A 21,349-nucleotide genomic window follows, 5' to 3' on the forward strand; every position below is an offset into this window, starting at 1 on the left:
CCTTGGCACTAGGATTTGGATTTGAACCCTTTTTCGCATTTGTTTTGTTCATGCTGCACAGATCTCGGTCTTTAAATAATAAAAGAAAAACAAAATCCACACAGCTAGTATATCTCGTGTGGGTTGGGCAGGAGGGGGGCATTCAAGAGGAATACAATAAAACCAACAAGAACAACAACATCAAAAAGCCTGTCTTGTGCGCGAATAAATTTCTCTAAATTTGTCGGCTATACAGAAGTAATACAGAGCAATAAAGGTGGGAGACTCCAGGCAGTGCATAAACCCCAGTTTTAATGCAGCTGGTCTTAGAAAACAAATGCAATGTTTTCTTTCGTAAGCTCAGCTCCATATTGTTATTTAAAAACAAAACAACACCTGGCTTTACTTTCTTCGCGAAAACATCAAGCTCTGTTGTGCACGGGAGTGTCAAGAGGGAGAACCTGTTCCCTTTATGGGTGGAAAGTGATCGCAATTGCCTAAACGTGTGCTAGCTCCACCCCCTCACACTAGCTCCTCCCTTTGTTGGCCATTGCTCAGTGCTATTGTGCTCTCTGTGCCGTTTAAATCCGTCCGGCCCCTGGGAGGAGTCTGCACAGTGACGGGGATGGGCGGGTTATTGCTGTGCTGGTGGAGGTAAAGTACGACGCCCGACTGCTGCCCAAATACTTGACTGTAAGCGGGCGGAGGGCCCTCCATGTGTCCATGGGTACTGGAGCTGGCCGCGCTGATCCCAGAGTTGCTACTGGGAGGCCGCGGCCCACCTCCACCTCCTGAACTGTGCATGTCAATGAGGTCGCTGTCAAAGATGGTCCGGTTCGGCGGGGCGCGTACCGACTCTCGGTTAAGCTCGAGCTGCTGTTCGGGGTCTCTAAGTTGCAGTGTGCAGGGACCCTGGTACGGTGGTGGCTCCTCTCCGTCCGACAGCGAGATGGTGGGCGGCAGATCGATCTCATGCTGCAGGTATGGGTATGTAGGCTGGAAACGTCTGAAGCGGTTTTGCTGCATGAAAGTGGGTGCGGTGAAGCGGTCCCTTGGCTGAGGAGCATACATCACCTGCAGAGGAGAAGAGAGATAAAATGAGAGCATCTCATCTTACCTAAAGGATCCAATAAAGAGCCATGAAATACTGGTATGCAAAACTCAATGCCACAATGGTGGTCGTTCCTTGCAGGGTTGTCCCTTGCAGGGTTTGAACCCACAATCTTACACTTACCAGTTTAGATCTTTGATAACTTGGGTATAGCTTAATAACATTCAGCATTATTGGTGGAAATAAAACATGGCAGTTTTCTGTTTTTCATACCTGTCCATTCCGAGGAAAACATGATTCGTGTTTAATGATTTGTTTGCAACATCCCTCAATTTAATGTGTGGGATTTTAAATGTTTAAAGTGCCCCTATTATAAGATTTTTAATACACTCTTTCATGCAGTGTGTAATGTAGCTGTATGTGAATGTAATTATTTGTAATGTTCTTTATTATTTGGACCGGCTGGCTCCACTGAATCCCAACCTGTAAGTATGATAAATAATAGATGTGTATATTTTCTATTTAGCACTCAAAATATGGCACTTTTGTAATGGGCATATTGTTTCAGACACGTGCTGTACACGGAAGACCAAATCACAACAGACTGGGTCATCTGACCAATCAGAGCAGAGTAGGCTCAAGGAAAGGAGGGGTTTAGAGTGGATTAATTTAACTGCTTTGAATGAATCTTTTGAGAATTTTTGGAAAATTTGGTGATATTAAGTGCATATTTGGAAAATGCTCCAGAAAATGGAAGCGTTATTTGACTTTCCACACATGTAAACCCATTGTAGGAGACTCCCAAAACAGTATCAGGAACCTTAAAAATGGCATAATGGGGGCACTTGAAGGAATGAATGAATGAATCAATCAATAATTAAATACTACTCACTTATTCGTGCATAAAATAAAGATAAAATAAAATATGATAATAAAAAAAAAATTTATGAGAGACAATTAAAAAGATTATATTTTATAATCTGACAATAATTATGACAATGATGAAAAAATATATATGAAAATGTATGAAATATATGAAAATTTGACAGACCCAATTATACACACAAACTTTTAAGCAATATATATATATATTATATAAAATTTTATAATTGATTATATAATAATAATTTTATATAAACATTTTTAAAAAGCAAACAAAATTCAGATTTATTATAAGACATTTTTAAGCTATATCACCCAGCCTTACACCACATATAAGACACTGTATGATCAAGTCCAGAAGCTCAGAAAGGACTACTAGATACCAGAACAACATTTATATAAACCGTTTTTTTCAGCAGAGAAAAGTGTGTTCTTTCAACAGAACTGTATTCTACTCATCCCACATCTACACAGCTAAAACGTGACTCTTCCATTTCCATATAAACTCACCAGAGCTCCAAACATAAATGGTCCCCGGTCCAGACATTAGTATGCTAATGTGCAGCTGATAAAATATCCTTCATGTTAGTGAAATCTACATATCAGTTAGCCAATGAGATCAGCCTCATTACTGCAGGGGCCACGTATACATTAGAGAGTTTGGGGCTGATGGGAAGCAATTTACACAGACAGACCCTGAGTGCCTGGCCTCTGAGACGACCGTCTAGACGCTGCCAGAGGAGAGTGAGAGATTAATGAACTGCTGAGAGGCTGCATCCCGGTGAGAGAGACAACCCCCCACACACAAACAATGAATATATATGCATGTATTCTCTCCACACACTAGATTTATACTAGGGCTGCACAATTAATCGAATTTGTAATCGCAATTACAATTACAGATGACACAATTATGTAATCGTTTAAAGGCACAATTACACAAAAAAAAAAAGTTCACTTACATCAATCTGTGTGCATAACATATGTTGTTGTTCTCTCTACAGATTATCTTAAGGGTTTTTTTCCCAATTGTTTGAATTTCTTTGTTTTAATATAACATAATACCATGCATATATTTACTTTGGTTTGGTTTCTCAGAAAAAATAAAAAAATAAAATAATAATAATTATATATATATATGATATTTGAGGTTAAAAAAAAAAAGAAGTTTTTCAGGAAGAGTGTTTTCCGCTGGTTTATTTTGATATAACAATATGGCATGCAGTGGCTTCAAACAATGGCATAAAGCTATTAAAAAAAATTATTAAATCTAAATTGTGCTAATCGTAATATATAATCGCAATTACAATTTCAAGGGAATAATCGACAATTATGATTTTTGTCATAATCGTGCAGCCCTAATTTATACTAGTGCTATCACTCACAGACACCGTATCAGAGACTATCCTCCCTCACATACGCCTACACTGAGAGAGGCACAGGCACAAAGACGACACACTTGAGGAGACTTCACTGCTTGTTACAGGCAGACATGCCATTTATACAAGGAGAACAACAACCCTTGAAACAAGGTCCTTAGAGTATAGGACTGAAAACACACACAAACACTCAGCTTACCTCAGATGCTCCATGTCTCAGCCCATTATCTGATGGCCACAGAGAACCCTCCTACAAACAAGGAGAAAAACAAAACAGATATAATGTTTAGAATTTTAAGATAGCACAGTCTACTATAAATATCACATAATATTGATACTAAAATATTTTATGTAATAACTCTGCAATATTGTTTTGTTAACAACTAATCGTTTATTAAAGAGGAACATTTAAAACCATAAATGAGTCATGAATGAACATTTTATGATAAGATAAACATTTTTCCAAAATCATTAACCCAAAAAACATTACAAAAAAGTTAATAAATAATATTAATAGTAAAAAAATAAATAAATATATATATATATATATATATATATATATATATATATATATATATATATATATATATATATATATATATATATATATATATATATATATATATATATATATATATATATATATATATATATATAAAACTATATATATATATAAATCAATGAATAACCCATTTGTTAAACCTAAATTATATCCATATTTAAAATGGCATAGATATTTTAAAAATACAAAAAGCTCATAAAATAACAAAATAAATAAAAGGAAAAAAGAATTATGCTGAATGAAGAATGCTCTATGCCTTCATATATCTCTAGAAGTAAATTCCATAAAATTACATTTAAAACCATTAAACAACCAAAAAAAATCTAAAATAAAAACTACAGAATATAACTGAAATAACACATTAAATAAATAACCAATTTGTTAAATCCTAATTATATCCATATTTAAAACTGCATAAAAAAAGGGGACAGTAACAAAATAAAATAAAAGAATAGAATCAGACAGAGCCAATTTGTTAAACTAAAAACTCTCTGTGGCTACACATATCCATTCTAATGAAAAAACCTAAAGAAAACCAGTAAGCAACATTCTCCCAGACATCGCTGCTTGCCTCCCTCCCCCTCGCGTTCCCTCATGAATGAAAATGAAAAGTCTCAGTCATTTAGCAGTCTCTCCCGGGTGCTGCAGTGGGCTGTGCGTGTCTGAGTTTGACTGGCGTCTAGACAGAACTGCTGAATATAATCAACAAGCCCTGATCTCAGAGGGACATTTCCATTGTGTTTCTTCCAAAACATACTGCCTTTCTAAAGGAGTCAAATATATAGTGTTTCATGTAATGCATCCAGTAAGATGTAATGTGTCCTAATGCAGCATTCAGTTTTCCATGATAATTCTCTGTGCAGTCGCCCACAGCATGAACAACTAAAACCTCACGCACTCCGCAGCATGTTCACTAACATTTAGGGCACGACAATGATCTGTATTTTAAAGTGAGATAAATGATGTAAGATTAATTTCATGCTGTCTGCTTGGTTAAAAACGGTGCAAATGTTCCGAAATTCATCCCTGGGGTGAGATGAGACACCCACACATGCAGTGCTCCCTCTCACCAGCTCAGTGCACTGCTGCAAGTTATTTTGGATTAGACAAAAAGAAGACCTTTCCAGAAGTAAACACACACACACACACACACACACACCACTCAAGAGACTTTTAGGCCCTGCTGTTTTCTTCTTTTCCAAGATAAAAGCGCACCCGCATAAAATATACCAAAGAAAGCTTAGAGATGACACAGCAGGTGAAAAATTCATCTATTCAGTATTAGAAATTGATGTTTCACGGCTCACCCTCAGAAACATATGAAGGAACTGTGATGTTTATGATATATATATATATATATATATATGATTATATATATAGATATATATAGATATATATATGATTTTGCTTATTCGCTTATTTAGATGATCCACAAGAACTTTGCTGCTCCTCGACTCTGGAAAACTGTTGAAAACTAATATCTCCATTTTATTTATGACTTTTAGATAATACATTTTTCATTCCGCTGCTGATTTACAGAAATATTCTGATCATTTTGTTTTCCTGTTTTCATGCTACTCTGCATTTGTTATATGTTGTTTACATTTGTTCTCACGCCATATCCATTTCTTTCCTTCTGATCTGTCTGCTTCTTGTAATTAATTGCTCGTCATACTGTTTCCTATTTGCCCGTCATGTTCTGTAAAGTGGCTCTATAATGGCTCTAGAAAGCTTCTATATAAATAAAAACATGATTTGTGTGTTTTGTATGAAATATGTACAAGTGTCTAAGCAAAGGTGCTGCTGTGATTAGTGCAGCAGAGAGTCTTACCGGCTGAAGAGAGAGGTCCTGACTCTGTGCCTGACTAGCGCGGCTCAGGAACGACCATGTGGTGAGTTTGTAATGGTTGAGCAGGCACACGACCACCACGACCATCACAGTCATCACGACGATTATGATCACGATCTGCACAAACTCCAGTTCAGCTGCAAAATATAAAGTCAAAGGGTTTAGAAAAAGCTAAGAATGGAAAATAAAAAGGACCCTGTTTACAATCAAGACATTTTCAAAAATGCTATATCATTGACCAAAAGATGGCAGCAGAATCAAATCAACATTCATGAAGCCTACAGTTCCCCAAACTGGTGATATCATTTGACAAAAAAAAAACAAAAAAAATAAATAATGAGAGCCATTTTGGTTTGACATGGACAACAGAAAGGAAATAGTTCAATAACGATGACTAGTATAGACTTCCTTTACTCTCCTCCTGTTGTAGGATTGTATGGATACCAAAAGTAATTCAGGTTTGGAATGACAAGAGGGTGGATAAATAATGACAATTTTCCTTTTTGGATATACTATCCCTTTGAAATCTTCCTTTCATGTTTCATGAAAACAACTAATGGCATACAGGTCTAAGATGACGAGGGGGAGTAAATAAATAGTTCACCAAAAAAATGACGTTTTTTGGGGTAGTTAATGATGAAACCGGAAGATCGAGCATGTTCTGTTTGAACATGAGGAGCTGGACTCGCACTTGCTCTCTCAGTCAAGAGCAAAACGGTTTCTCAGATGGAAATACTTCTGCAGTCCACAGGCTTTTCAGACGACAAAAATGAGCCCTCTACCAACTGCACCAAGGGACCGTTCTGGAACCTCGTACAGTCGAGAAAACCAAACAGAGAGGCTGAAAGTGAGAGTGTCATGAAGAGAGAACGAAAGAGTGAGTTGTTGCCTGCAGTGCAGTACTGCGGGATACTGGCACTCACACATCAAAAGAAACAAACACTTCTCTCCTAATTTAGGGCATAAGAGGAGCAAGCAAAAATGGGAGACAGAGCAGAGGGGAGGGTGATGAGGAGACCAAAAAAAAAAAAAAAAAAGAAGAAGAAAAAAGGGGAGGACACAGACAGGCAGCCAGGCAAAACAGACAAAGGAAGTAACAATCAGACAGGAGGGCAGATAAGACCGAGAGAATGAGACTCAGATCAGAATACCGGTAAGAACAAATAAGACTACAAACACAAACCTATCAGACTGGAACTGAATCAATGAAACCAGTCCATGAATACTGAGCTGTTCCTCCGACTTCAGATCAAAAATACAGGAAATAAAAGCAAGTCTTTTTAAATGTACTCTGGGGATTTGAGAGTCCACGTTGAAAATCAAATTTAACCTAGAAAAATGAACATTTCTAGGATGCTGATAACTGTAAAACAAAGAAATGTCATGATGTCGAAGTAACACAAAAAATATTTACAGTTCTGTAGTTCTGAGTCCCTAAACAAATAAGCGTATCTGTGACCCTGAGCATGTGAACTTGTTTGTACAAAAGGTCAGATTTTCTCGCTTTCACAGAAGTACTGATTCAAACCATAAAAGTCATACAAATATGTAAATTATATTTTTCATCATGCAGATTAAATAATTTATAATGAAAAATAATTTGAATGAAAAAAAAAAAAAAGGACCTCCCTGTGCTCAACATGCTCAGAACAATTTCACAGACTTTGGGTAACTCTTACAAACAACCCCCCAGTACACCCTAGCAACCACCTAGAACACCTTAGCAACAGATAATGTAGCAATGTACCATGCATAACACCTTAGAAACTGAAAAATACAAATAAAAAGAGAACACCTTAAGCTGAGAGCTTTTGTAACATGATAGCTGTTTCTAGCTGGTCTAAGTTGTCAGCAGACACTTTTGGCCCAGCAACATGCCAGTTTCTGGTGATTAAGCTGGTTTTTGGAACACAGTAGCTTTTTAACTAAAGACCCTCTTAGATCAGCTAATGACCAGCTTAGACCAGCTAGAAACCAGTAGGTTTTGTGGGTAGAGCACATGACTTTCTGTAACACCCACATCCAGACAAGACACTTCAGTATGAAAACAACTAATCCCATCTGAAGAAATCTTTAGTGACCGTGTACTTTGATTGTTACTATGTCCTGTCCAATTCTCCCACTGACACAGTTTCTGTCCTATGTAACACTGACCTCTCATGCCAATCACAGAGAGACAGAAAGAGAGCGTGAACAAATGAGAGAGGCTCTGGGTATCACAGACGGCAGATCAGCCATACACAGAAAAGTGTCTCTCTGCACACCACAGAGAGAGGATCAAAATCCATCAGGCCGTTCTGTCACCAGGCAGAGCAGACCGAAAGCGGTAGACCAGACATGGAGAGAGAGAGAGAGAGAGAGAGAGAGAGAGAGAGTGTGTGTGTGTGGGTGATGGGAGAGAGGGAGGACAGAGAGATGGAGCTGTGTGTGAGAGGCAGAGGAAGAGAATAGAGATTTGTAGACGGAAAGAAGCAAAGTGCATCTTGAAGGTGACATATTCAGGAGTAGATGGAGGTCACATCCGTAGGTGTCATTACTTCCTGCCATAAGCTGTTATGTCCCAGCCACTTTGTGGAACAGCTTATGACAAGGATATGTCTAATGCAGAGACAAGAGACCTCTCCAATTGTCAAGCAGACGTTTTCATCATATCTATGCATGTTATAATCCGTGGTTGTGCTCCAGTGTAGCATTTTTCCATGGCTGGATATCCGTTCAGTGAAATCACAGAACAAAATGCTAATAAATGTGTCACCACTTCTGATATACACCCACTGACATACAGGAGCTAAGAAGAAAAATGGATTATTTCATTTCTGCTTTTTGACACGACACTAACAAATGTTTCGACTAATTATAGCATAATATCCAATGTGAATATTTTATTAATACATTAATAATAATTCTAAATAATAATAAAATATTCCTAATGAACATGATTAATATTTTTTTTATATATATATTTTGTATCGTATACTAATAGGTTTTGTTGGCATTGCATAATAATAATAAAATATTCCTATTTAATATGATTTTTTGTTAGTATCATATAGTAATTAATTATTATTACTACCTACAATTTTTATTACATTCAGAAGTTTAGATCTAAATGGTCACAAATGAATTTTCTTCTGTTTTTGCAGCCTAACTATCAAACACTGCTCAAGTAGCAAGTTGAAATGAATAGGAGTAAAAAAAAAATTAACAAAAAACAAGCGCGTTTCCTGTTGAACGCACTCTGTTGTAATGGCATTGTTGAGTGCTATTCTTTAGAGACCCACCAAGTTTTATCAGTAAACCCAAAGAACACGAAAACAAAGTTACAATATAAATATATATATATATATATATATATATATATATATATATATATATATATATATATATAGGTTTATCTCTACTTATGATTGCTCAATCAATGAGAACCAAGGATTGGCAAGGATCTAGCGACCTATTAGTAAAGCGGACTAGCATATTTAGCAGTGGAAAGAATTCAATATTCACAAAGTAGCTGAGAGATGCAACTTCTTGAAGAGTGTGCATTTATTGGTCAAAGTAGTGAACTGCACAAATGTCATGTAATATCCTAAAGGACTGCAGCAGGTGTGTGTGGGTGTGTGTGTGTGTGTGTGTGTGTGTGTGTGTGTGTGTGTGAGTGAGTGAGTGAGTGAGTGATTGAGAGAGAGACCAAATTCATGTTCACAGGCCCCTACCCCTCCCCTTCTAATCTAACATTCAGAAGTGTGTGTGTGTGTGAGAGAGAGAGAATGACCTCCCGCTGTAGCCAGATCTGTCTAGATGCTTTATGCCACAAACACACACTAATCCTAAATAATTAACAGCTTCACACATAACACCCAGTGCCACACACACATAGCTCCTCTAGACGGTCTGGGAGATGGGCACCTTGCACTAGACGCTGCATCATGCCAAGCTAGTGCTGAATAACAGGAACAGGTGTGCTTACCTGAGGTCAAAGCCCTGCCTGCTGTGTATATACAGCACAGTGTGTCACCACTCAACTACACAATAAGGACAAATCAGACAAAATGGGTATTTATTGGTCTCAAAGACTCATTTTGGACTATTTTTGTAAAAAGAAATCTGTCTGCAGTGACAGGGCTCTAGAAGTACAACTTTTCCCAAGGTTTTTCCAAGGTGTATGTGTGTAATATTAGATTAAGAGTTATATTTAAAATTATGTTCTTTTGAAATTTCTATTGATTTAAGAATCGGTCACTGAAAAAGTATCACCGTTTCCACAAAATCAGTATATTAGAAGGATTTCTGAAGAATCATGTAACACTGAAAACTAGAGTAATTGCTGCTGATAAATTCAGCTTTGCCATTACAGGAATAAATTACATTATAAAATACATTAAAATAGAAAGCAGCTATTATAAATTGTAATTATAGTTTACAATATTACCATTTTTTCCACAGTATATTTGAGTATTTACAAATAAATGCAACCTTCTTGAGCATAAGCGACTTTCCAAAAAAATCTTTTTATGGTAGTGAATATAACAAATCTGCCAGTGGTGCAGTCACTTAATCAGTGAGACTTGTTTGTAACAGAGCCAGAACTGACTACCTGCAGGTTAGACAGCTTATTTTAAAACAGGAAATAGATCATTTCACAACACAAACCAAAACCTAAGGCTAAATCTTGACTGCAGAGGACCTTTGAAGAGATAGATTCAATTGACAAGTAGAGTGATTTTGTTTGTCAGCGTGTCTATCGCTGTCAGGACACTCCTACATAACATCCAAGAGTTTTGACAGGCAATAGAGAGCATCAAGCAGCGAGACGGCAATGAGCGCTTTTACTGTTTACTACTTGACAGAGATCCATGCATCTTTCATACAGAGGACTCTTCGCCTAGGACCTGATTTAATGTGGCGTTTCATATACGCTACGTTTTGCTTTATGGATGCAGACGCCTTTTGGTGCACTAGTGGAAAATTTCCAAAGAGGTCTGACGAACCTGTCTGAGGGCGTTCGTGAAGGAGCGATCACACAGGTTGTCTGTGTGCTGAAATGAAAGGCCAGAGGCATGCAGGGACAGTGAGAGAACAAGACAAAACAAGCTGGCAGACTGGCACCCTGCTGGGCACCAGGAGAGTGGGCATCCAGCCCAGCCATGCAGAGGAACCATCAAACAAACAGCACAGACAGCACAGCCACGTTCGCCAACGCAGCTCGGTCTCCACAGCTATGCCACACGGCTGCTTTCACAGTCAATAACGAGATTATTTAAAAACAACGCAGACGTCGAAGGGGGAGGGGTGACTTCTTGGTGAAAAAGCACATATTTCGGCTTTGGAAACATTTTGAGCCTGTTCTTGTGATGATGTATAATTACAGATTCAGCAATTATAGTTTGCATGAGCCAAATATAACCAGTGCTTATTTGCGACTCTACGGTTAAGGGTGTGCGACCTCAAGAGATGACCGCTAAAGGTGTGGTGACCTACATGTTGTGGGCTAAATAGCAGCTCACCAAGAACACGAGTGCTAACAACCATGACCAGTATTCTTAAAACCTTGCCAGACACGTTTTTGTGTTTTGTTTTTTGGTCTGTATTTAGTTTAAAAGGTGCAAGAAGCGTAACAGTCTGCCTTGGGGCATACTTCGCTACGAGGGGAGTTTCTGAAAGATCTTTTGGAAGGGAGGGAAAATAGCTTTGCTTTCTAAAACATTCCTCCATGACCGCCGAATGAACTTGCAGAGAGAGCTGCAGTGGTGAGAATCTCACTAGTGCATCTGAGAACATTAGAGTTCGGGTGGGACAGAGTTCACTGGTGACATTTCCAAGAAAGAGGGTTTAGCGAGAGGAGAAAGAGAAAGGGGGAGATGGAGAGAAGGAAGAAAGTTGGTTCTTTATTCCTCAAAGCAGTGGTGTTGTTGTTAGCCACACCCTCCGTCTTATTAAAACTTCGTCCTTCATGGGTGGTCCGGTTTAACGATAAGAAGAACAAAGTATGGATTTCTTAAGAAGCACAGATGGTTTTGTGGTTTACTCGGGCTGTCGAGGGTGATGAGTCACTCCCTGAGGCTGGATCCCGCACCAGCTGCACGCCTGCTTTTAAAAGCTTCAGGCAGAACAGGCAGTTGATATACAGTAGGTTACAGGTCTTGTTTGGAGCAAGATCTGTTACAAAGACATGTGCGGACCAAACAATCTATTCTATTGTAAGTACTACTTGTGCTGTTCCTTTTGCAAACTGTAGCACGGTTTCCACAAAAATACTAACCAGCAACTGTTTTCAACACTGATAATAATAAGAAATGTTACTTGAGCAACCACTCAAAATAGTAGAATGATTTCTGAAGGAACATGTGACACTGAAGACTGGAGTAAAGGCTGCTGAAAAATCAGCTTTGCTCTCACAGGAATGAGTTACGTTTTAATAGCGCTGTCAAACGATTAAATCGCATCCAAAAGTTTTTGTTTAGAAAATGTGTGTGCACTTGTGTATATTTATGATGCATATATAAATACACAAACAAGTTATATATATTTAAAAATATTTGTATGTATATATATTTATATAGAATTTATTACAAATATTATTTTCTATAGAAACAATTTTTGTTAAAATGTATAAATGCATGTGTGTGTATTTATATATACACATTAATAAACATTACAGGCATATATTTAGAAAACAAAAAACTATTTTGGATGCGATTAATCATGATTAATCGTTTGACAGTGGTATTTTTTTTAATCTATAAAATAATAACATTTAGACTTAATTTTTCACAGTATTACTGCTGTTACTGTATTTTTTTTATCAAATAAATGCAATTAAGGTGAGCATTAGAGACTTCCTTCAAAAACAAACAAAAAAAAAAAATAAAAAGTAATGTCAAATAACTGATACCCAGAAATTATTTTAAAGCTATATTTTTTTTTAAATAATATTTATATATAATTTAGTTAATAATTATAATAAATATGTAAATAATTAAAACATTTTGGGGGTTATAGCTAATAACTAAAAAAAAATAATAATATTGCGATGTTAGGTGAATTTATGTATCACAATTGTAATGTGCAGTGCGAAACACAATTAAGTATTAATTTTTAAATTAATAGTTGATGAGAAATTTTAATTGTTGAAGTGCGACCTCAGTTTTAGAAAAGTGCTATTCAAGAAATAGATAACCGTTCACTGTTATCTAGTGGTATCCATTTAAGTTAGCACAAAACTCATCTAAAACAACTGTCCACAATTAAAAATCCAAGATTGGTTGGAAAATATTCAGTATTGACTATAATACTAATATTTAAAAAGCCCCCAAATATAGGCCAATAACTCATAGAGGTAGTAGATACAATATTAAAAGGTCAGATTACATAGAAAAATGCTGGTAAAAAAAAATGATCGGCTAAATTGCTAAATTTCTAAATTTGAGTTGAACTAAGCTGAAGCATCTCTTATTAAAAGCAGAACATCGTGCATGGGCATCAGGATCATCCTGGTTAATGCCAAAAGCACTCAGACTGGCATGACGACACTGGCCTTTATCAATAATTCATAGTGGCACCTCAGGGCTGCTTAACTCGGCCCAGCTTTCAGTGTGCTGAGCTCAATGTGAAGCCATGACTGCAAGAGATGCTGCTGTTCCAATAGACAATCTGTTTGGCTCAATTTCTGACGGCTATTTTGTTTAGAAACTTTCGATATATATATATATATATCACTTTCCCATCACAGCTGCACTTTTTGGGATGTTTTAAGGTGCATGTAAATGTCTGAAGTGTTCAAAATGCTGCAGAATTCAAAGGATAATTAAAAAACCACATGCTCCTGTCTAGCAGAACCATATGTGAAGAGTCTCTGGAAAAAACTACTGAAAGGCCTTTTCTACCTACTGTGTGGGAATTCCCCAGGACTAAATTCAATATTTAAGATCCAGACAGAATATGAACTTTTCACTCCAAAAACAGAGAAAGAGTCTATGTTTCTAGAGCCATCACTGGCAGACCAGACAAAGCAGCAAACTGCACAAAGCGAACACCAGAACACGACATCAACATCAGAGCTAGACAGACTCCTGTCTATGCTTCAGACAGACGGATGAACAGAAATTAATAAGATTACACGATGCATCTGCCAAATCTTAATTTAATATTAAATTCTAGATCCAAAGATGCTTTTGTTTCCAAGGCCTTCCAGTTGAAGGAGTTCTCACTGGTAAACAAGTGTAACTTACTACGGTAAACACTGTCTGTTATTGGCTAAAACACCAACCTTCTAACACTGTTCAAATGAAGACATAAAATGAGTTCAGAAGTTTGGGCTTGGAAAGAGGTTGTGAAAGATCTTATGCCCATCAAGGCTGCATCAAAATACAGTAAAAACAGTAATACTGTGAAATTTTATTACACATCAAAACAACTGTTTTGTATTTTTAATACATTTTAAAATACAATTTCTCTCTGTGATGGCAGTCTTCAGTGTCACATGACCCTTCAGAAATGATTCTAATATGATGATTTGGTGCTCCAGCCATATTTCTACATATTATCAATGTTAAAACCAGTTGTGCTGCTTAATATTTTTTGTGAAAAATGTTGTACATACAAAGATTCTTTGATGTTTGGAAACTGCATTTATTTGAAAAAAAAAAAACAAACAAAAACAAAAACATTTGTTACATTATAAATATCTTTACTGTTTCCCTTGCTGAATAAAACTGGTATCTATAAAAATAAATAAAAAATACTGACCCCGAACCTTTTCAACAGATTAATTTAATACGATTTCACACAAATAACATTAACTTTAATAAATTATATTTTGTCAAAAAACTATAGTAAATGATCAATGTGTAAATTGTAAGGTTGTAATGTTTAGCAAAGCAACAAATTGTAACCACTAAATAAGGTTCAACACTTCTCTTTACAATGAGTTCAAGTTGATAGATTGTATTCTTAATAGTAGTTACTTCAGTAGTAATAGTAATAGTAGTTACTTCAGTACATATGAAATGAATATGGCAAAACCAGAAAACTATAAATGTAACTTTTTAAATTACCAAGAAATGTATGACAGAAATAAGCAGTCAGTATAAACAAACGTCTCGATCTCTCCATAAATGTTTGCTCGCGGCCGCTTTGTTTATAAAGTCCGGAAGACAGGACACATTAGCTCCAGACTCGAGTTAAAAACACTGTCTGCTGGCTTTGCATACCAGACGCATTCAGAGACAGATTGCGGAGACGGCGGAGAGCCGAGATCAGACATTTACGGAAACATAACGCGCGTGAAGCAGCTGATAAGAGCTGACAGCCAGACGAGACTGCGGGCGGAATTAAATAAAACACACTCAGAGTTAAACTACATGCTCTAGCTTGAGTCACATTCACAGACGTCAATACGCAAAAGACCTCTGACATAATTAGCCATAAAGGCAAAAATAAAATAAAATAAAATAAGAAAGTTTAACACTTTAAACTCACAAATCTCCATTCCCTGGAGTTGGGATCCGCATGTGACGTTAGAGCCATCCGGTGCGGTGAGGTTTCGCATGGAGTACGTGGGAGACTTCAACCGGAGCACGAGCCAGCCGGTGTGCGCACGTCCAACAGCTCGCGCCGAGACTGAAAGCCCTCGGCAATAGCCTTGACATGCTGTTTTTTTCACTACATGCTCTCAGGTAACCGCTTCACTTCGCTCTGACTTATTAAACTGAACTCGTCCGCTCTCTATCTCCTTTTCTGACCCCTCCGGTTGAACACAAAAATCTGAGTGTTTGTGAGACCAAGCCGACGGAGCTTCTTTCCACCCCCGCACACACGGCTGGTCTGTCAGTGACCGGGTGAGGGGGGGTCGAGCGCAGTGCTCGGGTGTCTAGTGTTACACCTCCCCATTAATGCCAGACACAAGCAGTCAAGGCAAGCATTGTAGGGGGCTGACCTTGGGCTGACCCCGCTGTCTGGCGACACAGAGCACATGTGTCCCGAACTACAGCCCCCCTCCATCCAACTACAGCCCCTACAGTCTGTCTATAAATAACCTGGCAGCTATATGGGCTTTTATTGTGGGGCAAGGCAATATACCAGAATCCACACTGACCCAAAGGGGAGGAAGATGTGCTTAATAGCCTGTAATTCAGAGAAATGGCATAAAGTTACGTATTTATTTTTTATAATATAGGCCTATATATATATATATATATATATATATATATATATATTAAAAAAAAAAAAGTAAAAAAAATGTATAAATACTCATGAATTATTCATGTAACAGTTTTAATCTTTACAAATAATCTCTCTCTCTCTATATATGTATATATATTAGTGGTGTAACGATACGCGTATTCGTATTGAACCGTTCGGTGCGATGCTTTCGGTTCGGTACGCGGTACGCATTATGTATACCGAACGGTTCGTTGGAGTAATTAATTATATTTGAAAAAAAAAAAGAGAGAGAGAAAGAAATATAATGATATGCGTTCAACAAGGTAGCCCAATAACCCAAACAACGTAACAGGCAACGCCCCTGACACTCCCGAAGAAGAAAAAAACACCATCTTATATGTTTATGTTAGGCTACTCAGCAGGCGCTCGCTCACTCAGTACGCGCTGAAGGCTCGTTGCAAAATAGCCAATGCGTTTAACAGACTAGAAATGAGAAGATCCTCCAATAACCAACAGGTCTGGTGTTTGGGTGCACTTTGGATTCCCTTTAAGCTATAATGGTGATGGCAAGAGAAGTGGTGGATAAAAAAACAACGGTATGTCGCATCTGCAACATGACAGGGTACACCAGCGGGAATACAAAAAAACAAAACAAAAAAACAGCGGGAATATCTGGGATATATGCATCAGTACTATCTGGGAAAAGACGAAAAAAAGGAGAAACATGCACGCAGCAAACTATCCCTGCAGCATTTAGACACTATAGCTTACAGGGAATCCAACCCAAACACCAGACCTGTTGGTTATTTTAGGATCTTATATTTCTGGTCTGTTAAATGCATTAGACATTTTGCAACGAGCCTTCAGCGCGTGCTGAGTGAGCGAGCGCCTTAGGGGCCGTTCACATATCATGCCTAAAAACGCATGGAAAACGCTAAGCGCGTCTTTCTCCTGAGGCGTCTGTCTTTGCTAAGCAACAATGACGTGCTCTCTCCATGAGACGCGGAAATTTCAGCGAAGGATAAATGGATTTGCAGCTCTAAAAATCGCTTGCAGTAGCTCTGCTACTGAATTTATTTCAAAATTGCAATCCATATACAACTATGATCAGCTGTTCCTTCATCTTGGCTGAGCTCTCAACGTTGTTACGGGAAAGGATGAAGCTGATTGGTTGGTTCTTGTCACATGACCCGCGGTGCGCTTGCGGCATTCTGAAAAGTTGAGATGTTTTTACATTTTGCTGTATCTAAAACGTATCGAACCGAACCGAACCGTGACATCAGTGTATCGTATCGAACCGAACCGTGAATTTTGTGAACCGTTACACCCCTAATATATATGTGTATATATATATATATATATATTATATATATATATATATATATATATATATATATAAATAAATAATTACACCGTATATTTCGGATATAATATAAGTCGCACTGGACTATAAGTCGCATTTATTTAGAACCAAGATCCAAGAGAAAACATTACCATCAGCCACAAGAGGACGTTCTATGTTTTCAGTGTAGACAGTGTATTTTTTATTCTTTTATTATGTGTTTTATGTTCTGTCGCTGTCATTCTGTTGTACTGCGGAGCTTCTGTCACGAAAACAAATTCCTCGTATGTGTACATACCTGGCAATAAAGCTCATTCTGATTCTGATTCTGATAGAGCGCCCTCTGGCGGCTGTAGACGGTATGTTCTCTCTTGGTTAATTTCTCTCGGTTCATGTCAAATTAATTTTGATAAATAAGTCGCACCTTACTATATATCGCAGGACCAGCTAAACTATGAAAAAAAGTGTGACATAGTCTGGAAAATATGGTATATATATATATATATACATATATATATATACACATACAAGAGAGAGAGAAAGAGAGAGAGATATTATATGTAAAGATTAAAACTGCTACATGAATAATTCATAAGTATTTATAACTTCTTTTGTACTTTCTCTCTATCTAAAATATATATTTCTTTATTCTTCACTGAATAAAATTATTACTATCATTCCTGGCTGGTTCAGGGATACTGAAATTAAATTTTAACTTTAGACATTTCTCACCTAGTTAGCAATGCAGCCTCAGGGGAATAAATGACATTTATCTGTCTGGGGTCTAGTCTGGAAGTCGAGTCGCTTGTACACACGTATGCAGCCAGACACATCCCCCCATTAAAGCAGACATGGGGGAAAGACAGAATCGGGGGTTTAAGGGTCAAGTCTGAATTTGAATCTCAGTCTGAGGAGGAAGTCTCTGGGGCAATGAGGTGGATTCTCCCAGCATGCTAATGCTACCGGGGGAAGAGAACTGCCACCACGTAAACTACCACAGCTTTTCTGTTATACATCATAAAACATAACCCAAATAAAGACAATGAAAGAAAAAAAGAATTACTGAAAAAACATAACATTTTTATGATAAAAAAGAAGTTTTTATTTATATCTGATGAACAGCACCACCTTGTGCCTCCACTTCAGAAATGTAGAGGTCAGAAATATTTTCAGATGGAGCAGGGACTCTGACTCACTGTTACATATTGCATAAAATTAAGTTTAACATTTTAAGACTGGATCATAATAATAATGATGGGAACAATATTATTTTAATGTATTTGCATTCTTACATATGCTTACCCTGCAAATCCATATAATAGTTATTGATGTAATAAAGTCAAAACACATTCAAATTTTAATTTGGGAACATTCTTTTTTTTTTTTTTTTTTTACATATATTAATTAATAATACCCCAAATAATACAAACAACTAGTACACCCTCTTTATTTTACATCTTTAACCGCAAAATAAACAAATATTAGTTAAAATCAACAGCAACATTCTATAACACATCAGCCTGAAGAAAAAAAATAATAATCTGCTTATGTTAATAGACACTCGAAAGAGTTACACCAATATCTCTTAGTGTATAGTGAATAGCTAATAACAAGCACAATGCTCTGTGAACCAGCAACTGGTGACTTGCAAAGATCATAATCCTGCTCTGACAACCTTGAAGAAAACCTGACAGTTTACCTGAGGGTTCATGACAAAACTGAAACATTGCAAGCTCATACAACGTGTCCTAAAAACATCTGATGAATAGATCCTCAAAATGCCAGTGCTGTTTTACAGATTACAGCAAGAACTAAATTACACGGTGAGCTTCACTTGATGACAGGTTTCTTTTTTTCTCTCACAAACCATCCCATGTGTATGTGGCAGCTATAAAATTGTGCAACCCGGTCTGTGGGAAAGTCCTATGAAACAACGAGATGCAGACATGTGAAAACATTCCAGTTCTAACATTACTGCAAGAATACAAATGGTAGCCATCGCAGAGACTCTGTGATATCCGCACAAATCCCTGCAGGACGTGGTGTGTGAGACGGGAAGCAAGGGGAAATTGTCTGCTTGTGCGAGAGAGTTTATGACTGGGGATTGCTATCTGCAAAGCCAAGATGGGCCGCCTGCAGATGTGATGCACTGCAGTTTGTGTGTGTGTGTGTGTGTTTGTGTGTGTATACATAATCATCAGGTATTGAGTTTTTTTTCACCTCTCTCCTGCAGCCTGCTGAGCATCGTAATGGGTCGTCTGCCCAAGAGTGAGGTAATGTCTAGGTTTAATGCCAGCCTCCTGCACTAACACACACACACACACACACACACACACAGGCGCAACAGGAAGAACAGCAGGCACTGCAACTCCCAAAATGGCTGCTGTTGTGACTCTTAATGATGCTGACAACATAATTAGCATTTTGCTAACGAGCCACATGGCAGTGCTTCCTTCCCCGGACGCTGCCATACGGCCTCATGGACAACACCTGCGTACTCTCGGACCCCCTTTATGGCACATCATCTCCTCTGTACAGACACAGTGACTGCAAACGGTCATCAAAGCGGAAGATCTCGGTGACAAATAACCATGTGTTTTGCGAAGTGGCCCACTACCCAGCAGACTGTCAGTCCTGACTCCCAGTCGTAGTAAAGTACTATAAAAACCTCATGAAATAATAACAGCAGTCCATATGTCCAGCTGACATCTTTGCATGCTTATAAACAGGAGGAGCTAACCTGGGGGTTTGATATGGTGCTGTTGGGGGATTTTAGGAAACTCAAAAAACAACCAGATACAATAAAAAGAGCAGTAACAGAACTACAGTATGTGTTGAAGTGAACACTAGAAATGTGAAGAAGGCCTATGTTTGTTTTCAAAGAGAAAGTCAAGTTGCTGATGTAGCTTTAAATATTTAAAGAGATCAATTTTGACCATTTGCTCACTCTCGTGTCTTTTGAAAGCCTGTGACTTTCTTTTTTGTGTCTGTGGACCACGAAAATACATGTTTATAGCAGACTCTCTAAGCTTCTCCTTTCTATATACAATGAAAGTGAATGGTGACCAAAGTCCAGTGACCAAATTTGACAAGCAAAATTTTCTATGAATAACACAATCAATTTAAGTCTGTAACAACAGAGTGATTGTATAGCTTTAGAGGTTTTAAAATACAGTGCACAAGTCACATGGAGTATTTTAATGGAGAGTTCATTGTGCTTTTTGACCAGTGGTCTCCACTGGTGTTCTATGCATGGGAACAAGAAAGCCATGTGAGTTTGGCATGACTTGAGAATGAGTAAAAATTATAGCTGCAAATCTTTAAGAAAAAATAAAATAAAAATGATAATTCTACATCTAATAGATTTTTCAATTTATATAATAATATTTAATTAAAAAAAATAATATATATATATATATATATATATATATATATATATATATATATATATATATATATATATATATATATATATATATATATATATATATATATATATATATATATATATATATATATATATATATATATATATATATATATATATATATATATATATATAAATTTTTTTTTTTACAATGTATTATTATTTTTAAAAATCAAAAGTAAAAAGGTGCATTAGTCACTTAATGTGTTTAGGAAAAATATTAATCATATGAATGTACTGTAACTATCTCTTTTTTATGTATTATTATTATTATTATTAATAAAATTTAAAACAATATATATTTTTTTAATTTTCACTAAAAGTGTTTAGGAAAAAATATTTAAAAAAAAATGGTATTATCTTACAGTACAACTGTAAAATTACAATAATTTATGGATGTCTTTATTCATTTCAATTGTATTTCTATTAACTGTGCTGCCCAAATAAATTATGATGTTTTATATAAAAGTTTTTTGTACATATACTCCATGATGTTAAGCTAAATTAATTTCCTGTCTCAAACCTCTGAGCCTCTAAAATGAAACCGATCTGGGCCTAAACAAACCATGAGGTGCCTTTTTTATAATCTTTTCTATAATAAAGTGATTTTTAGCTCTCTCCAATCTCCCAATTTAAATTGATATTGCTCCTCTGTAACATATTAAAGCAAAATTTTTATGTAATGTTTGGTTGAACCTTTTTAAAACACAAAAATTC

General features: G+C 36.8%; 1 protein-coding gene across 2 annotated transcripts in view; it reads right to left on the reverse strand.

Annotated features, from left to right (window-relative positions):
* Positions 1 to 269: 269 nt before the first annotated feature.
* The window catches only part of LOC113059174 (low-density lipoprotein receptor class A domain-containing protein 4-like), a 48,273-nt gene continuing 27,193 nt past the window's right edge, over positions 270 to 21,349 (reverse strand). Inside the window, exons 1-4 of one of the 2 annotated variants that reach the window (XM_026227465.1) lie at positions 15,180 to 15,798; positions 5,685 to 5,839; positions 3,491 to 3,541; positions 270 to 1,053 (exon numbers count right to left, since the gene is read on the reverse strand). In XM_026227465.1, coding sequence (XP_026083250.1) covers positions 502 to 1,053; positions 3,491 to 3,541; positions 5,685 to 5,839; positions 15,180 to 15,249 — 828 coding nt within the window. In that variant the 5' untranslated portion in view covers positions 15,250 to 15,798 and the 3' untranslated portion in view covers positions 270 to 501. Of the gene's footprint in view, positions 1,054 to 3,490; positions 3,542 to 5,684; positions 5,840 to 15,179; positions 15,799 to 21,349 lie in introns of those variants that run through there. The other variant, XM_026227464.1, reaches the window with a different exon arrangement.

The sequence above is a fragment of the Carassius auratus genome, chromosome 41 (genome assembly GCF_003368295.1).
Source record: "Carassius auratus strain Wakin chromosome 41, ASM336829v1, whole genome shotgun sequence".
Taxonomy (NCBI): Eukaryota; Metazoa; Chordata; class Actinopteri; order Cypriniformes; family Cyprinidae; genus Carassius; species Carassius auratus.